Below are 19,011 nucleotides of genomic sequence, written 5' to 3'. Positions count from 1 at the left end.
CAGCAGCCCGGGGTTCGCCGGTTCGGATCCCAGGCACACACCGACACACTGCTTGGCAAGCCATGCTGTGGCAGCGTCCCATATAAAGTGGAGGAAGATGCGCACGGATGTTAGCCCAGGGCCAGTCTTCCTCAGCAAAAAAAGAGGAGGATTGGCAGTTGTTAGCACAGGGCTGATCTTCTCACAAAAATACATACATACATACATACATACACACACAAAATAAAATACAGGAGCTGTACCTACCAGAAAAAATAGGCTGCTAGACATCCTACTGCATGGAAACTCTAAAGTCTGGCAGAACGAGATTCCCTCCCCTATCCTTTCCCCTCCCCCACGAGATCTTCCACCTCCATTCAGAGACTATAGCTTTCGGCCTGAGCAAGCCACAGGAGAAAGGAAGGAGGGCAATGGTTTGTAACCGCCCAAGGAAGATTTTGTAACACAGGGTCCCAGACAGAAAAAGCTCCGTGATCAGAGCACAGGAAGGAAGTCTACTTTCATGTTTAAAGAACTACAAACTACTTACTCCTAATTCTCTAATTCAAACAGAGACCTCAACAGTCCGAGCCACATAAGACTCAATCTCAGCTGGGCAGACCCACACATGATGAGTGGCTGTCAGCCACTGGGAAGTGAACAAGCCAAGGAACGTGTGCATCCGTCTGTCTTCCAGGACTAGAGATGGAAACAAGAAGCTGCCTGCGAGAGCAAGTTCAGTGAGGGAGATGAAGGTAATCTCACCCACCCAGTCTCTCCTTCAATAAGAGATCACCACAATGAGAGCAACATAAGGCAGGAAAAATATGGACCCAAAGACTAAGAGGAAGAATATCTCTCTGATGATAATTTCCCATAAGAAACTGTTGAAAAGTATAGAAAATGTCTCGGTAACCCTCAAATGGTTGTAAGAGGACACGATTTCTTACATCCAGGCTGCTGAGCAGAGCTGGGCAAAACATATCATCACCCAAATGAATTCAGGATCTCTGCTCTCAGACAAGCCCACGCACTTCCTTCTTTCTGGGGAAACACCCTGGGGTTTTCTTCCCCCTCCACTACCTCAATTTATCATCACTAAGATGTCCAATGGATCCTTAGGGACAATCTGGTCGTGCTAATAACAGTTATAAGTTTGCAATTTATTATATAAGTACTTAGTGTATCAAGGCACTGTGCTCAGTGCTTTACATACCCAATCCTATTTAATGCTTATAACAACCCTGTGAAGCTTTATTATCTCCCATGTTAATACAGAAATTGCAGCTCTGAAAGACTGAATAATTTGTGCAAAAGTCACTTAGGTGAAAGTATCAGGATTTAACTCAGGTCAGTCTGCTCCAAAGTCTATGTTCTTCACTCAGTGCTACACTGCCTCAATGTCCAAGCCTAAGTCATCTTCCCAGCACGTGTGTTCCTACTCTATTCTCCATCTCGGAAAAAAGTATGATGGTCCAAACAGCTGCTAGAGACAGAACCAAAGCGTTACCTTGATTTCACCGTCTTCCTTTCATCCCTTGCCCACCAACCTCTAAGTTCTGCAACCTCATGATACCTCATGAAACTTGTGGCTTCTCTCTATTCCTACTGCCACTTCTTGAGTTCAGCACACCAGCATCTCCAGTATGAATTATTGCAACCCCCTTGGGTATCTTGCCAACACAGTGGACCCCCAGTAGCCATGTTTGTTCCCAATCCTCCCCAAGTCCCCTTCCACACTACAGCTGACTGGAAGATGTATGGTCAAGTGACTAGAGCTGGCAAATTAGATTCTCCCAAGAGCTAGTCACAAAGCCTGGGATAACCTTGTAGGTCTATGTAAACAATGAAGCGACAAATGCTTGGCTGAAAAGAAGGTGGTCTCAAAAAGAGACAGAAGACAGCTTGGATTCTGAAAGCTTTCCCATTCACAGCTTCAATCCCTTGTGAGGTCAATAAACCTCAGGCTAGTCAAGCTAGCCAGCTGGCTAGCCCTAGTGGTCTAGTGGTTAAGATTAGGCACTCTCACCATTGTGGCCCAGGTTCGTTTCCAAGTCAGGGAACCACACCACCCATCAGTCAGCTGTCATACTGTGGAGGCTGCGTGTTGCTGTGATGCTGAAAGCTATGCCAACAGTATTTCAAATATCAGCAGGATCACCCATGATGAATAGGTTTCAGTGGAGCTTCCAGACTAAGACAGACTAGGAGGAAGGACCTGGCCACCCACTTCTGAAAAACTTGGCCACAAAAACCCTATGAACAGCCGCAGAGCACTGTTTGATATAGCTCCAGAAGGTGAAAGGATGGCAGAAAAAGACTGGGCAGGGTTCCACTCTGCTGTACACAGGGTCACTAGGAGTCAAAACTGATTCAACAGTACTAACAAAAAAAAAAGTCAAGCTAACTAAAATGGTTCTAATTGGTTTCTTTTTGACTTAAAAGTTTAAGCTGGAAGGTGGTAACAACACAAATGTACATCAAAGATTGGATAAACAAAATGTGATATACAGTATGCATACAATGGAATATTATTCAGCATTAAAAAAGAATGAAATTCTGATACATGCTACAACATTGAAGAACCTTGAAGACATTATGCTAAGTGAAATAAGCCAGACATAAAAGGACAAATATTATATGATTCTACTTATATGAAGTATGTAGAGTAGTCAAATTCATAGACTGTTTACTGGGTAAAGAATTTCAGTATGAGATGCTGACAAAGTTCTGGAGACGGATAGTAGTAATGGTTGCACAACAATGTGAATGCACCTAATGCCACTGAGATGTACACTTAAAAATGGTTAAAATGGCAAGTTTTATGTTATAGATATTTTACCACAATCAATCAACAAAAAGTTTAAGCTGGTTTAAAGTGGTCATGTTACTTGTACCAAAAGCACCTTGATTAGGATATTCCAAGCCATTCTTCATACTAAACCCAGAATGCTCAAGCTAAAAGGTCAAACTGATGATTTCACTCCCTATCCAACCTTCTCCTCCAGCATCACTATTAAGCGAAACTCCTTGGCATGGCACATAAGGAAGACATTCCATGTTCTGGTCTCTACTCAGCTTTACCTTTAATTCTTGCCACTCCCCAATACCCTACTATAGCTTCACCAAGCCCTTGTTATCCTCAACAACTAACAGAATCCTCATATTGGCTCTCTAAAAGAGCATCTGTGGTAATGTCTTATATAAATATGTCTTTTTTTAATGTATGGCTAAGCCAATAAGAATAAAAAAATTCTATACAAGCCAGAAGGGACAAGAATGTACAGATCCCCAGGGGTAGACGCAAGTACTAGAGAAACATTTTCCCTGTGGCCACGGCTGATTTCTAATGGCTAAAAGCCTAGGTTTTAATGATCCATGTCCCACAGGGAACAAGGACAAAGTCTAGGGCCCAAACATCTTGGGAAGAAGGAAACATAAATCTTCTCTGGAGAAACACACCCTCAAAGAAATCAACAAAAAAGTTCCAAGAAACATGAATTCATAATCTAAAATTACTATACAAATGAAGAAACAAGCCACAGCAAGGAAGTGTCAGTAGAATCAAAAAGCACTACAGAATCAGACCCATAAAGACTGTGAGTATCAAAACTAGACTATAAACAGACTTACTTTATATTCTGTAATACATGAAGAAATAAAAGGAGACGTGAAACTGTGACAAAAGAATATCAACAAAAACTACTAAGACTTGTAAAAAGAACCAAATAGAATTTCTAGAAACAAACAAATAAAAAATAGTATTGAGGGTCCAGCCCCATGGCCAAGTGGTTAAAGTTCCACATGCTCCGCTTTGGCAACCTGGGGTTCACAGGTTAAGATCCTGGGTACAGACCTACTCCACTCACCAGCCATGCTGTGGCGCTGTCTCACATACAAAAAAATAGAGGAAGATTGGCACAGTTGTTAGCTCAGGGCTAATCCTCCTCAAGCAAAAAAGAAGCAGTATTGGCAGCGGGTGTTAGCTCAGGGTGAATCCTCCTCAGCAAAAAAAAAAAATAGTACGGAAATTGGATAGAGCAAAGGAGTCACAACTGCACAAGAATTAGCAAACTGGAAGATATGAAAAAACTATCCAGAATTCAGCACAAAGAATCAAAACCATTGAATTATAAAACAGAGGTCAAGAGCACGTGAGAAGGTCCTTATTACTTCAAACCCAAGTTCCAGGAGGAGTTAGAGAATAGGAGAGAGGCAGGCAATGTTCAAAGGCATACTAGTTGAAAATGTCCCAGTACTGTCAGACTCACAAAACACAACCTATTCATCAGCAAACCAAATAAAAGAAATCCACGTCAGGATACATTACATAGCACAACTATAGCACACCAAGGACAAATTGAGGATCAAGCAGATAAAGAGACACTAAAGCTTACAAGAGAATCACAATTTAAAAGAAAAGTAAATATTACAAGAGTAAAATAATATCAAAACCGTTTCGAGAGAAATTAACTCTCCATTTAGAATTCTGTATCACAGAAAGATAGTAAACCTATCTTTTGAGAACAAGGATAAAATATTCAGAGAAACACAAACTGATGGAGCTTACCGCCAAAGATTCTCACTAAAACAACTTCCAAAGAAGGTACCTCAAAAAGGGAATACCAGAAAAAAGGTCAAGATGTAAAAATAAATAGTTAAGTACAGAAAATGATACATACATGAATAATTTCAAGCAAATATTACCTGCATACAGCAACAGTAATGCCTAATTTGTGGTCTTACAAGAAATCAAGATAGAACTAAAACTCTAGACAACAGCACTCAAATTGGGAAAAGGTAAATAGAGGTTATAGGGTCTTGTCTTGACAGAGTAAAGTAACTTTAGACTTTAATATGCACGTTAAAGGGTGACCACAAAAATTTTAAAAAGAAAATACATAACATTTGAACTAATACAGAGGAATAAAATGGAATTGAGGAAAAAAATAACAAAAAGTCAATTCAAAAGAAGGCAAGAGAGGAGAAAAAAATAAATAAAAAAAGCAGAACACACAGGAAGCACAAAATGACTATAGAAATGAATCCAAAAATATCAGTAACCACAATCAATGTAAATGGACCAAAGACAGAAAAACGAAACCTCCAGCTATACACACTATTTACAAGAGACACACCTAAAACATAAGGACACAGAAAAGTTGAAAGTTATCAGGCCAACACAGACACAAATACCACAAGGGCCACACAGTATAAAGATCAAATAAGGTTTATTGGAGAAAACAGGCCCCACAGGCTGGTATCAGCCTGTTCTTCCCTTGAGATGAGACCTGCCAAGTCAGCTCTCTGATAAGCCCTCCAAGAGAGGAGGAAATGAGCATCCAGCCCCTGGGTCTTGCTCCCCTAGGTGAAGTACAGGATGGAAAAAGATAAACAAATTCTAACCAAAAGAAAGCTAGTGTGTCTATAGTAGTAGCTGACAAAATTAAGGCAAAAAGCATGATTTGAGATGATCACTACTTCATTTCACATTTTACTTCACAATCCTCATCTGGTATGTATCGAGTAACAAAAAGTTCAAAAATATCCATAGCACAAGTCATCAGAAGTTCAAGGAGAAACTGCCAATGCTACAGTCTGTAGGATATTTAATGCAATTATCTCAATAATGGAGACATTAATCAGACCAAAGTTAAGAAAATAGAAATAGTTGAACACTGCAACTAACAAGCTTGATCCAACTGGAAAATACAATTTCTTTTTCTAAGCACACATGAAACATTTATAAAAATTGTCCATGTACTTGATAAGCCTTAAAGCAAGTCTTATATACTTTCAAAGACTTAGTATCAGACAGACCATACCATCTGACACTAATGCAATTATATTAGAAATTAACAACAAAACAACTTTAATAAGTATAATTAAATAATATATAAATATATTTATTTATATTTATAGTATATTTATATTATATTTAATAATATAAAACCTATACATTTGGAAACAAAAACACCCCATGAGTCAAAGAAGAAATATGTTGGAAACTAGAAAATATTTAGAACTTAATGATGATGAACGTCTACTTAGGAAAATTTGTGGGATATGTCTAAAGCAGTAAGTACAGGTAACTATCCCAGACCCAGAATGTTTTATAGGCGAGTTCTACCAGTCAATGAACAGATAATTCCAATTTTACACAGAATCCTAGAGAATAGAGGAAATACTCCACAACTCATTTCTTGAGACTAGAATAACCCTACTAATACCAGAATCTGACAAGGACTATACAAGAAAGAAAAATTACAGGCCAATCTCACTCAGGAACAAAGATGCAAAACTCCTAAAGAACATAATAGCAAATCAAATCCAGAAATATACCATAAAAGATAATATATCATAACCAAGTCATGTTTCTTCCAGGAATGAGAGCAAGGTTCAACACTAGAAAATATATTCATTTCAATCATCTTGAGATAGGTGGCTAGGCAGACATGAGCGGGAGATCATACTTGGAAACCTTGCTGCATCAATGAAGCGTCTTGCTGGCATCCTACAAGACGCAGACAAAGGAGAACTGAGACCCGCCTGGGGCCGCCAACGGAGTCTGAGGCCATGAACTGTGACGGTAAAAATAACGGGCGCACAAACAGCACATACAAAGCCTTCTGCTATACACCTCTAGAGGACATTGACATTTCTTTAATTTACATACAAATTCCATATGCATTAGCCCCCCTTCCATGGGGGATGACTGCCATGACAGGTCCGGAGATTCCCCTAGAAGGTCAAGAACTCCCCCTCCCGATGGGTGGGTGGAGGAAAGACCATTACTGGTGGACAACCAGATAATGCTAATTCCCTTCTAAACAGCCCAAATAAAAATAAAACTAACCCAAGACATGGGGCAGATGCGTTCTCTGGCACTGCCCGCTGCTCACTTGGAGTGCATCTGACCTTTCCTCTAATAAATCTTCACTTGCTTGCTGTTGCTGTTGTGTCAGTGTCTGAATTCTTCCCTTACACTGACCAAGAACCTGGGCAATTGGACTCTCCATGACGGTTACAATCTCAATTAAGGCAAAAAAATGCATTCGATCAAATTCTATAACCACTCAATTAAAACTCTTATCAAACTAAGAACAGAAGGGAAAATCCTTAACCTCATAAGTAGCACTTCAAGTTGTGAAGGCCTTCCATGAAGGCTCCTTAAAAGGAGCTAAGTCCCACAAAGGTATACCCTTTTACCTGCCCACGTCTCTGCTGCCTGGAATGGCGACTAGATGGCTGATGCTCCTGCACCTATACTGGCCTATGAGGTGACCTTAAGGCTAGAATCAGATATTGAGCATAAAAGAAGAGAAAGATGGAAGGAATCTGGGTCCCTGATGTCTTAGGGGCACTACCACACAGCCGCATGCTGAATTTGCATGCCTCTGGTCTTCACTGACATGTGAAACTACACCTTTGTGTATTTAAGACACTTTTACTTTTGCAGTCAAACCCCATCTTAACTGCAAGACCAATTCTATTCAAAACAGTACTGGAAGCTCTAACCGGGAAAAAAGGCAAGAAAAAATAAAATATTCAAGAATTGTTGAGAAAACTGTAATTATTCACATATGATCAGAAAATCCAAGAGAATCTTACAGAAAATTATTAGAAATAAGAGTTTAGCAGAATAGCCAAAAACAAGTCAAATGCATTTCTATATACCAGCAACAATCAGTTAAAATCATTAAAGAATTTTTAATACCATTTATAATAGCAAAAAGAACAAGGTAACTAGGAGTAAATCTAACCTAAAAGTCAAAACACTTATGGTAAAAATTATGAAACTTTTTGGAAAGATTCTAAGACGGCCAAAATAGCTCAAGGATAGTAAGAGTTATCAAGATGTTACTTCTCCTGAAACCAATCCAAGGATTCAATGCAATTGTGGTCAAATCCCAACACAGTTTTTCATGGACCTTGACAAGCGAAATTTTACATGGGGCTGCAAAGAGCGGAGAATGACTAAGACATTCCTGAAGAATGAAGCAAGGTAGAAGGACTTGCCCCCCAGACATCAAAAGTCACGAGAAAGCCACAGTATTGAAGAGAGTGGATACTGGTGCTGGGACAGAAAAATAGACCACTGGAAGAGAAGTGAGAGCCCAGGAACAGACCCACACACATACATAACCTTAAGGCCACACTGAAGGTCAGTGGCAAAAAGGTGACATAGTCAATAAATAATGCTGCGACTACTGAAATGAAACCAAAAAAAAAGAAATTGGATCTGACAACATACACAAAAATTCAATTCTAAATGATGGAATACTAAATATGAAAGACAAAACTATTTAAAAAACTTTTAAATACAGAATATCTGTAAGAGCTTGTTTCAAGAAAGGATACTTAAGTGAGATTTTTTTAAATTGGGAGGGAGGGAAGGAAGGAAGGAAGGGCCCAAAAGTGAGAAATGCAGCCTTACTATCCACACTAATGTAAAAAGCTCTCAAAAATCAGTAAGAAAAGAAAAAGCAGCAAAAACCAAAAAATGGTAAATACAAATGGCCATTAAATATTTGAAAAGTTGTTCCACCTTATTACTAATCAGGGAAAGCAAATTAAGACCACAACAAGAAACTTTTTCATATCCATCAAGAGTTGCCAAAAATGTAGATCAGCTGGAACTCTTCTACACTCCTGATAAGAGGATAAATTGGTACCGTTACTTGGGGGAAAATATTTGGTTTTACCAGTAAAACTGAAGATGCACACCCTATGTTCCAGCAATTCTACTGACAGACCTTTGCACAAGCACACCAAGAAAGAGGTACAAGAATATTCACAGTAGCCCTGCATGCAATAGAAAGGAACTGCAAACAATCAAAATGTCAGTCAACAATAGAGCAAAACAGCAGAGTGAAAAGAAGGAACTCCACCCACATGTGTCAACATGGATTAAGCTCAAAAACAAGCAAAAGAAACAAGTCAGAAGATATATGTGGTATGGTTCCATTTATATAAAGGTCAAATCGGCAAAATTAAACAACATGCCATTTAGGAATGCCTACATGTGAGATATAACTATACAGAAAAGCTTAGGGAGCTTAATACAAATTTCAAGACAGTGTTTCCAGCTGGTAGGGAGGTGGACTTAATTGAGGAAGTGCAAACTATTAACTAATAAATTCCCATTTCTTAAACGCGATGAGAGGCCCACAAGGGTTCATTCATTTTCTCTGGAAACTACATATATCAGCTACATATACTCTTCTCTGTGCATTATATATTACATAATAAATTTTAAGTGATTAAAAAAATATCCAAAAAGCTGTTTTAAATCATCCTCCTGCTCATCTCCCTGTTTAAAAAAAAATGCTGTTGGTATGTAAAAGTGGTCTTTTAACTGTAATAAACAATGATATTAGCATCTGGTGCTTTAAGGGCTGCTCTTTAAGAAAACTGCTATCAAAGATATTCACGTGTACCCAACCCTATATAATGCACATCAACTTGTTTTCCAAAGCAGCACTGAATTGCAAAAGATGTTAAGGCTTTATGCAAAAATATAAAATAGATTTTATTGACTTGCACCAATACAACCACTTTTTCATACACCAGCTGATATGCACCCTACATCTCTTAAAGAAACCCTTTAAATTTGTTTTAGCGACAGCAAAATTAAAGGACAAATACATTAAGTGGTAAGTAAACACTCAAGGAGGCTAACTATCATTTAATTATGATACATTAGATTTCCATCTTAAATTGCCGCGCGTCAAGTCTCAAAAAGGATCTGTGCTTAAGACAACTGCGGGACGAAACTGGAGACTCCAGCTAAGCACCTGAATTTGAACCGCGACAACTCGGTGGCTTTAGGCAAATTCATAAACTCAATTGCCAAAAAATAATATCCCAATAAAAGGTTTTTTCCAATTTCCGCAACACCGTTGGCAGGTATTTTTATGAGCACTCATTTTGGAATATCCCTTGCAGATAAGGCCCGGACAATCAACAGCCATATGACCCAGCGACAGATTCGAGAATCCCCCCAAATCTCGTTGAAACAGGTTATCTTCCACACCTCCAGATCTCCTTTCCAGAGTCCTGGGGTGTGGAGAGCAATTGGGGAAAGATTGCTGGGGAGTTAAGAAGAATCGTGAATCACGGGGACAAAAGTTAGTCAGCTGGGACCTTGCAAAACATGGTCATCTAACCCCCTCATTTTGCGGTTGGGGAAATTATGCCTCAAGGAGAAGCGCACCTGCTTATGATCTAACAGCTGTTTCAATTCGTCTCCTCTCCTAGCCCAGTGGTCCTTCCCCCCCCCCCCGACACACACACACCTCCAAATGCTTCAGTTCGCTGCTTACACGGAGGAGGTGAGAAAACCCGCACCTCCGCAGTGCGGCCAGATTGTCAGGGCTATAAAGGGTCGTAGAGGTAATCGGGTCAACCGCTCTTCCTACAGGTGGAGAAACTGAGAATGGAAAGTGACGCAGCTTGGGCGGTAAATCACCCTCTGCACCCAGCAGAAGGAGCCTGACAAAGGTGATGAAGATCACTGGCCACCCCAATTCTCGTCTCCAGGAGGGCAAGCGTCTAAAAACCCCCGATCTCTAGATTTCATTCAGCAAGAATCGCGCGCTTCCCACGCAGAACCGGGAAGAGGGGAGGCGGGGAAACGCGAACAGCCGCTGCGCATCAGTGAGAATGCCGCGGCGGGACCGGCGCCAACTCCCGCCTCTCTTCCGCATCCGTCGGGGGGACAAGGGGAAACAGCAAGGCTGCGGCGCCTCCCGCGAGAAGAGGTACCTGAGGCTCCAGACGCAGTCCCCCGCCGCACCAGCACCGGAGCCCGACACCCTGCTTCCGGGGTCAAGTCGCGGCGTGGAGGCCAGAGATCGCGGGAGGAAGCCCGCCTCCACCGCCCACTTGGCGGAGGACCTGGTCAACTTCCGGGACGCCGCGCGTCACTAAGCAGCCGATCCCCACTTCCGGACGCATCTCTCCCTTCTCCACCCCTTTCCGGGAGACAGCGAGTTCGATCGAGATTTCCGCGCGTTTGATTGGCGGAGCGGGATGCTGCTCTCTGCCGATTGGTGTCGGGGAGATCCGCCCCCTAGACGGCGGCGGGGCGCACATTTCAGACGTCCGCCTGTTTCCCGCCGGCCGTGCGTCTTGCGCCGCAATCATGGTGGACGTGATGGAGTTGCCCAAGTCGCGCATCAATGCCTGCTTGCTAGCTCAGTTCATCGATCGGCCCGTCTGCTTCGTAGGGAAGCTGGAAAAGGTGCGCACGCTTGCCGCCCTGGGCTTCCCGGCCCGTAGCCGGGGGGAGGGACGGGTGACCGCTAGGGTGGCGGCCTCGGGCTGCGTAATGGACGGTGAAGGAGGACAGAAAGGCTTAGAGCATCACTGCTCTTCCGATTGCTTTATTTTGCACAAGGGAACTTTTTGCACTCTTTTTAGCTCTTGCAGGCGCATTTTGGCGCCTCTTTTATGGCGCGAAATCGCGATGTTTTCGAATGCCCTCGGTTCTAAATCCTAGCGCCCCCCACACTCGTTCGGTTTGTATTTACCTAAAGGAAATTATAACCATGACTCCCACATTTACCTTCTGATTTTTCAGTTTAGCCAGACTTGATAGTCGCATTTTCTTATTTCCTTCTCTTCTGCAATTTTGTCTTTTCTCAAACCTCGTTTTCTCTGAAGTCACTTCTCCATAAACGTTCCTTGCTTGTCCCTTCCAGATCTCATAGCAGTGTGTCATCTTACCCCAGTGTTAGAGGGCAGCCCCTTCATCCTGCTGGTGAGAAACATGCCGAAAGCCTCGGAATCAGTGAACCGAGAAAGCTGAGGGAAAAAAATTATATAAAGGCGTATTTAGCAGTTCATTTCAGCCACACGTCCTCTTCATGAAATAGGTGTTATTCCAACTTTACAGGGAAACTGGGTAGGAGGGTTGTATGGTTAAAATGCTCAAGGCCAGAGCAAGTAGCAAGGCTGGCATTCCAACCAGATCTGACTGCCCACTCTGCAGATGCCTTACAGGAGTAGACCCAGATCTTCTGACAACCAGTTCTTTCTTTTTTTTTTTTTTAAAGATTTTATTTATTTTATTTTTTCCCCCCAAAGCCCCAGTAGATAGTTGTATGTCATAGCTGCACATCCTTCTAGTTGCTGTATGTGGGACTCGGCCTCAGGATGGACGGAGAAGTGGTGCCTCGATGCGCACCCGGGATCCGAACCCGGGCCACCAGCATCGCAGCGCGCGCACTTAACCACCAAGCCACAGGGCCGGCCCAACCAGTTCTTTCTTTACTTCATCATGCCTAATTTTTGAAACATACCCTTGGTGGGATATGTACAGTTTAAATCATGAGTGCCAGTAGATCTCACTTTTAGATAGTATGGACTTCCTTTAATTTGTTCTTAGCATAGGGTTGCCAGATTTAGGAAATAAAAATACAGGACATATTTGTGCTAAAAAAAAGTATTGTTGATCTGAAATTCAAATTTAACTGGGTGTCATTGGACCAGATATGGTAACACAAGATTATAATTGGAACCAAATAAACTGTTCAAAAACAATTGCTTGTACATTGTCAGTCTACTCATCTCGTGTCAAACTTTTAATATTTTTATTTTAATGAAATTTTAAAGGTTTTGTTGATGTGGGATTTTTTTTTTTAATCATGTGCTTCTTTTTTAGATTCATCCCACTGGAAAAATGTTTATTCTTTCAGATGGAGAAGGAAAAAATGTAACCATTGAGTTGATGGAAGCTGTATGTTTAAGTATTAATTCTGTGTATTTATAGTTAATTCTTCATCTTGGTTTTGTTTGTTGATGTTTCTGATTCTTGGAGTGGATGTATAAAGGACCAGCTTATAAAACTTCCCTGGCTCTAAAATTAAATTGTTTTCCTCTTACATTATATTTCCCTTTATATATTTTTTTTATAATTTTATTTATTTATTTTTCCCCCAAAGCCCCAGTAGATAGTTGTATGTCATAGCTGCACATCCTTCTAGTTGCTGTATGTGGGACGCGGCCTCAGCATGGCTGGAGAAGCGGTGCGTTGGTGCACGCCTGGGAGCTGAACCCTGGGCCGCCAGCAGCGGAGCGCACACACTTAACCGCTAAGCCATGGGGCCGGCCCTCCCTTTATATTTTTAACCAATGATTCTTGGGCTCTGTGATTTTTAATGCATCCCTTAAATGCTGGGTGGCAATCCTCATTCCTTATGAAAGACCATAAAATCACATAAGAAAAATCTTCCATTTAAATCACTTTTTCCTTCTTGGAGGGTTTTACATTTTTTAATTCTATTTTCTATTTTTGTTTACGTATATTTTCAATTGCCACTTATTTGTTTTTACATTTTATGTTTGTTGTACTTAAAAACATTTTCTTGGTCTTTTATGAAGACAAATCCGTGTGCTGTGTATGTATTAATGTATACAGGACACACTATGCAAGAGATAGATTTCAATGGGTCCTTTTAAACAAATTACTCCTTATAGAAATACCGGACATTCTCTGTCTTTAAGTAATTTTGTCTTCAACTTAAATGTTTAACTGTATCTTTGGACCTGAAACTACTGCTAACGGTAACAGTACTTGTGACATGCTGACAGTAAGGACTCAAACATTTCTTAACACATTACAATTCAAATTTAGCATTGGTAAATCTTTTAATTATTTTGTTACATGAAATGAAAGATTAATAAACTGTATAACAATTTTCCAAGTTAATTATTATCTAAAGATGTGATGACACCAGGTTGATATTTTGTTCTTTGTGTTAGCTTGATGAAGAAATCTCTGGAATTGTGGAAGTAGTGGGAAGAGTAACGGCCAAGGCAACCATTATGTGTGCATCTTATGTCCAGTTTAAAGAAGAAAACCATCCTTTTGGTAAATAAAGCATTCTAGTGTTTAGTAGTTTCATGTAATTAGGAGGAAAACAATTTTATTCTTAACCTGATATATGTTAGTCTTGAGTCTCAGTCCTACCACATTTTCAATTTCTATAGAATTTTCTGATCTCAAAGGAAAATGGGAGGACATTTTGGCCTGCTTCTAAGTAGTGCTTGTATATGTAGGGAACTCAAAGATTAATTAATATTTGTGGAAAGAGAAATTTTTAAAATAGGGCAAACAAAAATAATGTTAATAGTTTTGTTTTGTTTTAATATATGGATTGAAGGCATCAAATAATGCATAACACCTAAAACACAACAAGGGAAGAAACTTGCCTGTATAATGGATGTCAAAGTGGATGGCCTCCTGTACTCCATGGTTATTTTTTTGGAGCCACAGTTAAATAAATATGACATCCATATCTCAGTTTTAGAAGATGGATTGTGAAAATAAGTTGACCTCTAAAAGGGAGAGAAGAGAGAAACAGGTAGAAATCTTTCAGATAATAATTGCTGTTACAACTTTCCACTGTAGAGTAAATGTTTGCTAAAATGTTTCTTTCAGATCTTGGACTTTACAACGAAGCTGTGAAAATTATCCATGAGTTCCCTCAGTTTTTTCCTTTGGGGGTTATGCCATATAATTGATCTTGAGGAATGTTTTATGATTACAAATGGGCTACATTGAAGACTATAAAAGGAGGCCCCTGATATTTGAGAGAGAGATTTCTGTGGTTTTTAATATTTAATTTGTTCTTTTTTTAATTTCATTTAGCTAACTTTATTAAATATTCCAATATGCCATTTTTGATGGAACTGGTATATTGACAGTTCTCACCTAAGTCTTCATGAAGAATCGCTTCTCCAGTGTATGGTCAGATCAGATGTAAGAACAAAGCAGTTGTCTGAGTTTTGTTTTCTGTTTTATTAATAAAAGTTTAAATGGTACATACTATTGGTCATTTCATTCTTATTCTTTTGGTCATGTATTCAAGCACAAACTTGGAATTTCATAGCTGTAAGGTCAGGACTTAGACTTACCAGTTGAAACCCTGGGCCAACTGTTTTAAGAATTCACTTGCTATCTCATGAACTACACCATGTTAATTACTTCCTTGACACTCAGTGAAAAAATGACTGATTTTGATTTATGAAAAGAGCAAACAGAATCCTACATCTTCTGTAATTTGTGAGTACCTGTATTAGGGTTTTCCAGAGAATCAGAACCAATAGGATATATATAGATAGATGTAAGAGGAGATTTGTTATAGGAATTGGCTTACGTGGTTATGGAGGCCAAGAAGTCCCATGATCTCCCATCTGCAAGCTAGAGAACCAGGAAAGCCAGTGGAGTAAGACAGTTCAAGTCCAAAGGCCTGAGAATCAAGGGAGCTGATGGTGTAACTTGCAGTCTGGAGTCGAAGACCTGAGAACTGGGAGGCCACTGGTGTAAGTCCCAGAGTCTGAAGGCCTGAGAACCTGGAGCTCCAATGTCTGACGACAGAAGATGGACATCCCAGCTCAAGAAGAGAGCAAATTCACCCTCCACCTTTTTGTTCTATTTGGGCTCTCAGTGGCTTGGATAATGCCCACCTACTTTGGTGAGGGCCATCTTCTTTACTCAGTCTACTGATTCAGATGCTAATCTTTCCGAAACACCCTCACAGACACACCCAGAAGTAACAATTTTTACCAGCTATCTGGGCATCCCTTAGACTAGTCAAATTGACATCACGGTAAAATTAAATTAACCATCACGGTACCACTTTCTTGGGATATTACAACTGAGCATTACTAGTGCCAAATAAGGGATACTTGATCATTAAAATCCTTGGTGGAATCATTTGATTTTTTTTTTTTTCTTCCTTTCAATTGTTATTATCCTTAGTATGAAATTCCTGTTTACTTGTACTTCATACCACCAAGTAACATTGGGGCTGAGCAGGTAGAGTTGTGGCAAGTGTAGGTGAGATTAATGCAGAATACCTGTGGTGACCTATATGGCCAGTCAGGTTTTATGGCTTGACCCATTCTCTTCAGTGAGGAAATTAACTCTAAATCCATTTAGATTGTAAATTATACCAAAAATATTTATTTTAAATTGCTATCATCTTTAATTTCAACTTTCATCCCAAAATATTCTACAAATTACTTAAGAAACATGGACATAGCCACTTATGGTAAAGCATTTTATTATAGGAAGTAAAGACAATTATAGTTGAGATTTAGGTTTAGGAGGGACATCAGCAAGTCTCAGTAACACAGTATTGTCTTGAATGCCACAGAAGGGGTCAGTCTTCAACTGAGTTAACCTCTGAAAACTGCTAGTAAATGTCAAAGGTGCCCTACCTGAAATCTTCCCTTGAACTACTACATTTAGTAAATTGGACTAAATGAATAGGGTATCTTGCTTTCCGTCAAATGAATCATTTATGCTAATAATTTATGGTACCATATCTCTAGCCCCAACCTCACATCTGCACCTGGATGTCCCACCAGCACATTAGCTTGAATGAGTGCAGCCGCCCTGCTATATGTTCCCTGATTTTTTGGTAATAATTTTAAAATATAATTCACATATATAATTCACCTATTTCAAGTGGACAATTCAGTGGCTTTTAGTATATTCAGAGTTATACAACCATCACCACAATCAATTTTAGACCCTTTTCATCATCCCCAAAAGAAGCTTTGTACCATTTAACTATCATGACCCAATCCCTCCACCACCACCACCTGCCCCCTAGCCCTAAGAAACCACTAATGTACTTTCTGTCTCTTGAGATTTGCTTATTCTGGACATTTCATATAAATGGAATCATATGGTCTTTTGTGACTTTCACTTAGCATAATGTTTTCAAGGTGCATTCAAGTTGTAGCATATATCAGTGCTTCACCCATTTTTATGGCCAAATAATATTCCATTGTATGGATATATCACATTTTGTTTATCCATTCCTCAGTTGGTGGTTTCCACCATTTGGCCCTAAAGAATAATGCTATCATGAACATTCATGTATAAGTTTTTGTATGTACATGTGCTTTTATTTCTCTTGGGGATATACCTAGGAGGGGAATTGCTACATCAGATGGTAAATATGTTCAATCTTTTGAGGAACAGCCAAACTGTTTTTCAAAGTGGCTATACTATTTTATATTCCCAGCAGCTATGTTTGAGGAATCTAATTTCTGTATATCCTCAGCAACACTTATTATCTGACTTTTTGATTATAGCCATCCTAATGGGTATGAAGTGCTATCTTATTGTGGTTTTGATTTGCCCTGTTTCTTTTAAAGCTACCATAACCCACCTCGTTGCCCAGAAGAGCTTGAATACCTTCAATCTTTTTCACTGCCATTGCCACTGTAAGTTTAGGCAACTGTCATCTGTCACTTGAACTATTGCAACAGCCCTAACTATATAACCAGCCTTCCTGTTTCCAGCCTCTTCCTATCACTCAGCCAATAGAGGTGCATTAAACATCAGTTGTAATCATCGTACTATAGAGTTTAAAAACCAGAGAAGTGTGGAAAGGGGAAAACTTCCTGGGAAGCTTAGAGTGGAGAGACCTGCCAATACTACCTGAACAAAGCGATGGAGGTTCCACCACCAGTGAGGACATGCAGATATCTCATGCCCTCTAATGTGATGTGATAAGAAAGACATTTCTCACCTCTGTGATATTTTTTTCAAAAACCCTTAACGCCAGTCTGATCATGAGAAAACATCAGACAAACCCAAATTGAGGGACATTCTACAAACTGTCTGATCAGTACCCCTCAAAACTGTCAAGATCATGAAAAAAAAGGAAAGATTGAAACAGAGCAGAGAAGACTAAGGAGACATGAAAACTAAATGTGATGCAGGATCCTGGATTGGCTACTGCAACAGATAAAGGACATTAATGATGAGCCAGCCTTGATGGCCTAGCAGTTAAAGTTTGGTGCTCTCACTGCTTCGGCGGCCCTGGTTCGTTTCCCAGTTGCAAAACCACACCACTCGTCTGTCAGTTGCCATGCTGTGGCAGCAGCTCACGTAAAAGAACTAGAAGGACTTATAACTATGATGTACGACCATACACTGGGGCTTTGGGTAGGGAAAAAAAAAGAATGATTACAAAAAAAATTTTTTAATAAGAACATTAATGGAAAAACTGGTGAAATCTGAATAAATTCTGGACTTTAGTTAATAGTCATGTACCAGTGTTGGTTTATTAGTTTTGACAAATGTACCGTGGTAATCTAAGACAACACGAAGGAAAGCAAACTGGGTGAGGGGTTATACAAGAACTCTCGGCACTATCTCCACAACTTTTCTATAAATATAAAATTACGCCAAAATAAAAAATGTATTTAAAAAGATCAACAACCTCCAAAGGCTCCCCACTGACTAGGTCAGGTCCATATGTCTAACCAGTAGTTGAGGCCCTTCACAATCTGACCATGTCTCACCTCAATCCCAAACCCTACTCGGCCCTCGAAGCTACACTCCAGCACCAATCTGCCATTCCCAGAACACACTAGACCCTTTAAGATCTGGGTCTGTTGAACTCGCTGTTTGCTCTGATTGAAATGTCTGTTTCTGTGCCCAAAGGAAAACATTCTCTAAGCTTTCCCTAACTTAGGCACACAGAATTACTTTATATTATATTCCTTTCTTTATACCTCTCATTACACTTAACTTTTTCTGTTTTTGAAAAAAGTGATTTTTTACATGCTACAAAAATCAGAAAGTAAATTTTCTAGTGTCTCCCCAGAGACACTGCTAGGGATTGGTGGATAGCTTTCCAGAACTTTCTCTACATAAACTATTTGTCAATAGGACCTCAATATACTGTTCTGCAACATGCCTTTCTCCTTTAATATGTCTTGGCAATTGACATATAGAGCTATCTCATCCTTTTTAATGTCTGCAAAATATCCATTGTACCAAATGTTCCCTAATTTATTTAACCAGTCTTCTAATTAGTCTTCCCCACTAAGGACAGGGGGGAACCTTATAGATGAAGAATCTGTAGTTAAAAAACCTGTCTTACTGGTATTTCCCAATGTCTAACATAGTGTATGAATAAATTAGTCCTATCCAGCCTGGAAGAAGCCACAAGGCTGAGAGGAGAGGTAATGAAGGCCTGAACCATAATAGGTGAAGTG

The 19,011-nt window shown here is 40.0% G+C and overlaps 2 protein-coding genes across 6 annotated transcripts in view; one reads left to right on the top strand and one right to left on the bottom strand.

Annotated features, from left to right (window-relative positions):
• The window catches only part of UMAD1 (UBAP1-MVB12-associated (UMA) domain containing 1), a 244,309-nt gene extending 233,427 nt beyond the window's left edge, over nt 1-10,882 (bottom strand). For 2 of the 5 annotated variants that reach the window (XM_087424087.1, XM_087423971.1), the window contains exon 1: nt 10,747-10,882. The gene's annotated coding sequence lies outside the window, so the exon portion shown is untranslated. Of the gene's footprint in view, nt 1-10,277; nt 10,661-10,746 lie in introns of those variants that run through there. The other 3 variants (XM_014788204.2, XM_087424192.1, XM_087424135.1) reach the window with 3 other exon arrangements.
• Nucleotides 10,883-11,080: 198 nt separating this feature from the next.
• On the top strand, nt 11,081-14,808 carry RPA3 (replication protein A3). The gene is made up of 4 exons (XM_004431386.3): nt 11,081-11,224; nt 12,647-12,721; nt 13,747-13,855; nt 14,426-14,808. The coding sequence occupies exons 1-4, from the start codon at nt 11,126-11,128 to the stop codon at nt 14,506-14,508; spliced, it is 366 nt and encodes a 121-aa protein (XP_004431443.1). The 5' UTR covers nt 11,081-11,125; the 3' UTR covers nt 14,509-14,808.
• The last annotated feature ends 4,203 nt before the right edge of the window (nt 14,809-19,011 follow it).

This window comes from Ceratotherium simum, chromosome 1 (genome assembly GCF_057802395.1).
Source record: "Ceratotherium simum simum isolate JZ-2026a chromosome 1, ASM5780239v1, whole genome shotgun sequence".
Taxonomy (NCBI): Eukaryota; Metazoa; Chordata; class Mammalia; order Perissodactyla; family Rhinocerotidae; genus Ceratotherium; species Ceratotherium simum.
This window is presented reverse-complemented; position numbering and strand designations above follow the sequence as displayed.

Bases quoted from the DNA above. Each gene is read 5' to 3' on its own strand.
- RPA3 (XM_004431386.3), top strand. From the start codon at position 11,126: ATGGTGGACGTGATGGAGTTGCCCAAGTCGCGCATCAATGCCTGCTTG. The intron at 11,225-12,646 runs GTGCGCACGCTT...CTTCTTTTTTAG, and splicing joins TCGTAGGGAAGCTGGAAAAG to ATTCATCCCACTGGAAAAAT. The intron at 12,722-13,746 runs GTATGTTTAAGT...TCTTTGTGTTAG, and splicing joins CCATTGAGTTGATGGAAGCT to CTTGATGAAGAAATCTCTGG.